At 38.8% G+C, this 7,937-nt stretch overlaps 1 protein-coding gene across 1 annotated transcript; it reads left to right on the top strand.

Annotated features, from left to right (window-relative positions):
* The first annotated feature begins 188 nt into the window (after positions 1–188).
* Positions 189–1,483, top strand: LOC109085938 (trace amine-associated receptor 13c-like). The gene has a single exon (XM_019100425.2). It carries the CDS (start codon positions 415–417, stop codon positions 1,408–1,410), a length of 996 nt encoding a protein of 331 aa, XP_018955970.2. The 5' UTR covers positions 189–414; the 3' UTR covers positions 1,411–1,483.
* Positions 1,484–7,937: the final 6,454 nt, after the last annotated feature.

The raw sequence follows: 7,937 nt of genomic DNA, 5'->3' as shown, positions 1-7,937 counted from the left end.
TCCCCCGAGGAACCATGGTTACATGAGTAATCTGAGACGTTTTTGTCCTAACCACCCGCGACAGCGGCATGTGACAATAATCGACATGGAATTCTATTTTATTATTGTTGCTTTCTGATGCTGCGTTTGAATTTTCATGCCACATTATTTTGAATTAGCGTGGGCTAAATTTAGGAACCCTGGATTAGACTATTGAGGGCCACCCGTCTAGATAATTAATGGGAAAATTAAAATTACAAAAATAAAAAATTATTACAAAAAATATGGCAGGAATATTGTATAGGTCCTAAATAATGTGTCTAAAGATCACATCAGTCACAGTAAAGTTGAAAGTGTTGGAGGAAAATAATGTCATTATGCAGCATCAGAGTGGGAGGTAGATGGGTTGGTCAGTCTGATACAGACACTGTATAAATGAAAGGACAGGACGGAGAGCAGAACAAACTCCTAACAGGAGGAGACTCACACATGGCCTATGATACAAAGGATCATGAGACTCATTACTGCTTTCCTGCCATCAACTCATCATGTATCAAGAGAAAACGCTCCAGGCATGAATCCAATATCATGTATATGTTTTTTTCATTGCTGTCAGCATGGACTGTGTTTCTGAACCTGCTGGTGATCATCTCTATCTCTCACTTCAAGAAGCTTCACACTCCAACCAACCTGATCATTCTCTCTCTGGCTGTGGCCGACATGCTTTTTGGACTTGTGATGCCCATAGAGGCCTCGAGGCTGATTGAGATCTGCTGGTACTTTGGGGACACTTTCTGTGGACTGTCTTTGATAATAACAGGGCTGCTCATTTCAGTATCTCTTAGTAATTTAGTTTTAATTGCTGTTGATCGTTATGTGGCTGTTTGTCACCCTTTACTGTACCCACAGAAAATAACCACAACTAAAACATTAATAAGCATCTGTCTGAGCTGGGTTTTCTCCACAACTTATAGCACTGCCTTTGTAATTAATAATGGTTATTTTGACATTTCACGCAAATCAGACATGTGTTATGGAGAGTGTACTATTATGAATGATTTTGCTTGGAGAGTCACTGATCTGATTGTGTCTTTTATTTTTCCTTGTATCCTGATCATATCTTTATATTTAAGGATTTTCTATGTTGTACATCAACAAGTGAAAGTTATAAACACCCTGATGAAGGATGGCAAATGCGTAAATGAAGGTTCAGTGAGAAGGAAATCTGAGAGCAAAGCTGCTCTGACATTAGGAATCATTGTCACAGTTTATCTGCTTTGTTGGATTCCATACAATATCTGTTCTTTATCAGCAGTTTCTTCAACAACCATAAATGTTTTGACATGGGTCTTGTATATTAACTCAGGTCTGAACCCTATGGTCTATGCTTTATTTTACCCCGGTTTAAAAAGACAGTTAAACTCATCTTAACTCTGAAAATATTTCAGCCAGTATCCTCTTTGGTTGATATTTTTACAGAACATCAATTGTAATTAAACTGATAAATCCACCATTCTGAGAACAATTTAAAGAGTTTCTCAGATATAAAATAAACAAAGCATGTGTGAGTCTATGACTACAAAATGTCTATATATACAGATATCCTGATATTATATATATATATATATATATATATATATATTTATATATATATATATATATATATATATATATATATATTATAATATGCTCACAAATGTTTTTTTTCTTCTTTTTTTTTTATTGATCAGATACCTGCACCACAGGTGAATCCTGTGGCTTGTTTTCCTCTGAGAGCGCTGTACCAACATCAGATGTTCAGCTTCACTGATATTTTATGGTAAAACAAGCTCCTTGACTACTGGTGATGTTTTTTTTGTTTTTTTTTTTTTGTTTTTTTCTTGAATCCATGGAAAGAAGCAGAAAACACTTAAATATCAGGTATGATTTACTTGTTTCACTTGTTGAACAGAATCTGTTTTCAGAAATGACTCAAAGTCAGTTCACATCTCTGTGGTTAGATCAGTATGCACAATAATGTGTCTTTGACCTTCATTATGTATGTTTTGATTATACTGTGTTGTAAATAAATGTAAATAATTTAAAAAGCCATTTTTTCAATCTCCTCACATTCTGTCTTACAGTACCCGCCTACCTTTGTCTCTCAGGTGTGAATCACTAAATATTCATGGCCACTGTCACTTCCTCACATAAAGCTTGTCTATCACAAAACATGTCTTACAAAATTTAAATCAATATGTTGTTTTTGTGAATGAGTAAGCTGAATTATTTTCACATCATTTTGATGTTAATATTCTAGCCTACAAGACTGATTAATCAAAAGTCTTATTCAGAACTATTCAGTATGGGTTTTATGGCCTTATTTCAGCTACATTGTTTTCCCCAAAACTTACTAACCACGCATAATATTTTTTTTTTTCTTCTAAAAAAATCCAAACATGTAGTTCAATCTTGCTCACATATTATTGTAGCACAGTTTGTGATGAATACAAAAGTTACAAATTGACACAAAGTTACACATTGTTTCTGTTCCCTCCTTCAGGGAACAAGGGTTTCTAATAAGCACTCAAGCGCACACAAAAAAGGCTTGCCACAGCATACCGGCAAATATAATAATTATGAATTTATCAGGGGAAAACAGCATGTACACTGCATTATCGTTTTAATTTATTGTAATGCCGTAATTTATTGTTACACTAGTGCTTTCTGTTTTTGGTTTAAGAGATGAAGTCTGCGACAGTGACTCATCACCGCAGCACCTGTATATATGTTTCATATGGATTACATAATGTGAGAATATTTGTTTTCTGTTTTAATTGGTTCATTTAAAAGTTTTACTCTCTATATATTTTTCATGTCTGTAATAAGGCAAGCATACACAGAGTTTCGAAGTGATGTGCTCGAAGTGATGTGTTCACAGAGTCCAAAACGACAAAAAGCGTATGTTTGGTTTAATTATTTTACAAAAGCGCAACATTTCTTTGCTATTCTGAGTGCACATGTATAAACGTAGAGTCTTTACAGATAAAAAAGATGCATTACTCTTATCTGTATGACCAAAAATTAAGTATTTTAAGAGCAAATGATCGCAGCGGCGCCTCCATCTGTCCTGCATTAGCCCAAGCGCGCTACTGTTTGGCTTCCACACGCCACACAAACATGCACACTTTTTTCTAGGCTAACATTAGATTGAACTGCCATGTAAAGTTGCTACTACATACATATCTCAGACAAAAAGCCCATATTTGAGGTCAATGAATGTTAGGTGAGCATATGGATGGATAGGATATGGATTTGTCCATCACGGACTGCGTGATTTTGCCACTTCATGTGGAATTCTTTTCTTTTTTCTGTGACTAAACGATTACTAACATTAAGGGTGAAGTCGTGGCCTAACGGTTAGAGATTTGGACTTGCAATTCAAAGATTGTGAGTTCGAGTCTCGGGCAGGCAGGAATTGTAGGTGGGGGGCGTGAATGTACAGCGCTCTCTCCACCTTCAGTACCATGACTGAGGTGCCCTTGAGCAAGGCACCGAACCCCCAACTGCTCCCCAGGCGCCGCAGCATAAATGGCTGCCCACTGCTTCGGATGTGTGTGTGTTCACTGCTGTGTGTGTGTGCAATTTGGATGGGTTAAAAGCAGAGCACGAATTCTGAGTATGGGTCACCATACTTGGCTGTATGTCACGTCACTTTTTTTTTCCACTTTTTTAATAACATTTTGGTAATATGCATATAAACAGCCTTTTAATTGGCATAATAATCATGGCAGATAATAAGATATGCAATCATAAAAGAAAACCAAACTGGACACTAGAACAGCTATAGGCTATATTAAGGATATAATCAAACTTTTGTAGTTGGGATAACCTCCAAACCGATTAGAAAAAATGTTTCTAAAATGTTTATATTCCAAGGTAGATTGCTGGCAACAGCCATTTTAGGATATTTCAGATTTATTCTTAGTGATTTAGGAGTCCTCTTCAATACTCCTAACGTTTCACAGATTTAGGATCTAATTTTAGCGCTAAAACGCTTTGTGAAATACTCTTAGAGCAAAAAATCTAAAAAATGGAGTCATAAATTTAGATCTGGCACGCCAACTATTTTTAAGATTTTCTCCTAAATCAGCAAGTTAGGAGCTCCTTTTAGCCTTAAGACTTGTTTTGTGAATATGGGCCCTGGTCTCAAATTGTAGCTTTTTATTTCTTACAGTTTATAAATGGTGAATTTCTATCATGGTGGTTCTTTTCAATAACACTGAATGTGGTAACAAAGGTAATAAAGAGTTGGTTGTTATTAAGTCTCTTTCCGGCTCAGACTGCATAGATTTAGCTTATGGGGCTGTCATCGTGATGAACGAATGACTCGAAAAACCCGAAGACTCGAAAGATGATCTAATCAATTCTCTTTCCCGGCTCAGACTGCATTGGTTAAGTATGGGGCTGTCATGTGATTAACAAATGACTCAAAAAACCCAAAGACTCGAAACAGGTGAACTAATTTCAGTACAGAACCCATAGGAAGTTGCGTATGCATGACTGAAAGAATCACACCCCAAGACAATTAGTTCGTCCCGAGTCACATTAAAGATTTGTTCAAAATAAACAAATTGTTCAAGAATGACCCATCACTAGGCTGCATTAAAGATAATGATTTGAGACGGGAAAACTGGAGCTTGCATTGGTTTCATATGGATTACTTTAACAGAGAATATTTGTTTTGGATGTGACTGACCTAATTTAATAGACATTTCAAGCTTTCTATGCATATATTTCTCGTGTCTTTGAGGCAAGTATTCGCTGAGATTCAGGTTTTATTTACCTGTCTGTAAAGAAAGGTGACAGAGACTGAGACAGCACAGAGTGCACCCTGTTTATTTATTTTTTAATGTTACAAAAGCATATTGTTTTGTTCTTATGACTATACACAAATAAAAGTAAACCCTTTACAGTTTCAAACGATTCCATATGCTTCTGTACAAACATAAATTACAGAGTATTTTTAGTTCTACCAGAAAGACTCGGGAGATTAAGATAAAACTCAAAAGCATTTTACAAAACCAATACAAAGAACATTATTATTTTGGCGTAGGCCCCATCTGCAGCTTGAATCAGACGTTGTAGATTCCAGCTATTCCTGCCGAAGACGAAGGCAGGGTGGAGCATACGCCAAAAGGAGGAAGAAAAATAAATACCCACCAGATGGAGTACTTCTTACAAGATCCTAGAACATATGGACAAAAAAGAAAAGATACGATTTAATTAGTCATAATTAAAGTGATTATAAAAGCATTTAAGAATGCCAGACAGTAATAGAGGCCACGATAGGCCACAGAAAAATCCCCGGCGGGCCACAGTGGGAACAGCCCCGGTGGGTCACAGAAGATGGAACGGGCCCAATAGGCCTTAAAGAAGAGCCACAAAGTCCGCGGAGAAAAGGCCTAGCTAGGCCACAGATGGAGATGCCCAGATGGGCCATAGTGAAAAAGCCAATAGGCCGTAGAATGAAATGCCTCAGTAAGCACAGAGAGGAAGCCCATGTAAATAGACCAAAGTGGGAAATGCCACCAGATGGGTAACAGAGGGGAAGGCCACGAAAGACAGGCCACAGAAAGAAAGGCCAGCTTAAACCGCAGTAAACCATAGAGGTTGTTGGGAGTAATATGAATAGGTATTGTACCACTACCAGTAATTGCATATAGATTACCATGAGGACAGCTTGATATTCTTCAAGATGGTTTGTGGTTCAGGTTTAATGTAGGATTCAAATGCGGAGGATGACCATCTTCCCAGTAGTTTGATATCTGATGTTTGAACTCCAAGTTCCAAAGTGGGAACTTTGGAACCGCTAAGGCCGTGACGGTAGGCCGCGAGAGGCGATGAAAGAGTAGATGTAATGAATAGGTGTGACACCACCACCAGTATTTGCTTAATTTACCTTAAACGCACAGCATTACATTTTTAACAAAATGTATACATATTTACAAACTAATGACTGTATGAGCCATCTAGTGACAGGCCACATTATGCGATTTAACACAAAGACAGCATAGTTCATGTAATGAGAAAAGCCATCACAGGCCAATTTTGCGAAGGACAATAATAGACAGTTACGTAAACAATAATAGTCACTTACCTGAAGGTCACAATAGGCCAAATTTAGCTAAGGCCGCTACAGGGTGAGTAATGTGGAGCCTCGATAGGCCATGTAAAGTGAAGGCCCGATGGGCTGCCATTACATTGATAACCTGCGTACGTTTCTATAAGCTATGTGATGTGAAAGCCTTGTGTGTAGACGACCACGATAGGCCGTTGTATGTGAAAAACCATGATAGACTGGACATACGGAGCATGTGAGAAGAACCACCACCAGTAGTTTGCTAAGAGTATTATACTGTACCTTGAGTATTACGTGAAATAGTTCAGAGTCTGATCTTGATGGAAATCCGATAAGGACGATCATGTACATAGCAGCTTGATGTCGGATTACAGGAATTCTAAACCACCGCATTGAGAAGGAGAGGCCATTAGTTTAGATTAAATGATAGAGGTAGAATTAGGTTTCTAGCAGCAATTTAAGAGCATATACAAGGATACATAAACATTCTTTAGGCTATACTTTTGTGCAAGCTTGATAGAACACCTTCTAACTGCCAGAACCCACAGAGGAAACCTATCCCCCCACCAAAAAAAAAAAATAGAAAATGAGCCAGATCAGCATGACCATAAAAAGAAGAGATACTCCATGTTAAGCAGTGTCCCCGATAGGCTGTGATATGTGAAGGCCACGATAGGCCGAACTTCATAAACCACCATAGAGTTATGCAAAGTGCCACAATAGACCATGTAATGTGAAGGCCGCAACAGCCAAGTAAGACCGAAGTCAATAGGTATGAGGAAACCGAATGAACCAACACCAGTAGATTAAAAAAATAAACAAGCCTTGATTAAAACTTAAAGTCCGCATGAAATCAAAATTGACTTTACTAGCGCACATTGCTAGTCTTGATATAAACAATTAATCCATTCAAGTTAATCTGTTGAAAAAAAAAAAAATTACAAAAAAATTGTTTGTCTTCGTAATCTTTAATCAAAATCTGAACATTTACTTCCGCTCTGGAATGGTATTCCTTTTCTGATGACGTCAGTTTGATGGCTTGGGCAGAATATCCTTAAATACAGTCCCACAGTGAGAAACAAAGTCCCAGGAGCACAAACAAAACCATGCCCTCTATTCAGTATTCCGTTTCAGCTGGAAATATGTCACTACACTGAAAGAAAAACAAACAAAAACAACAACAACAAAAAAAAAGTGTCGGCAGCAACTTCCGGTTCATGTGGACTTTAAAGATGCCTGCTGAGCATTGAGCCAAATTTTACCTAGAACTCAAATGGAAGATGACCATGGTTATAAAAAATAAAACAGGTTCTCTGACAATTCAGTTCTCTGGCCAATCTGCCGGGCCCAGAATCGCTCCTTCTCCGCCAGACACCGCTGCCGAGCTCCGCGGCTTCTTTGCGGCCGCCGCTCAGCTAAACCAGCCACACGCTCCCCACGACGCAGAGGCTTAACCTCGCCTCTACCGGTGTCACTAACTTCCATTTGTCCCCGGCGTCCTTTTATCTTTCGGCCGTGCCTACAATTCCTACAAGCGGGAAGTGAACCGCATTTAACCCTGAGGCAAACGGCCATTAATTCTGACGCTCCGTCCTCGCGAAGATAAACAAGCGGATCTGTACGATCTAAGCCATTAGTCTCTCAGCAATCCGTCAAACCTCACTCCTAAATCCACAACAACAAGGCGGCCAATATATTGGGCCTCGAACTTGCCTCACTCGACACCTCCTTTGCCCCACGGCACATAAAACCCGGCTCTCCTTAAGCGCTGGCTCGCAGCGGCAGGCTTCCAACAAGCCTGGGCTGCGCCGCCGATCTCACCGCAGCAAAGCCTTAC

Source organism: Cyprinus carpio, chromosome A10 (genome assembly GCF_018340385.1).
Source record: "Cyprinus carpio isolate SPL01 chromosome A10, ASM1834038v1, whole genome shotgun sequence".
Classification (NCBI taxonomy): Eukaryota; Metazoa; Chordata; class Actinopteri; order Cypriniformes; family Cyprinidae; genus Cyprinus; species Cyprinus carpio.
This window is presented reverse-complemented; position numbering and strand designations above follow the sequence as displayed.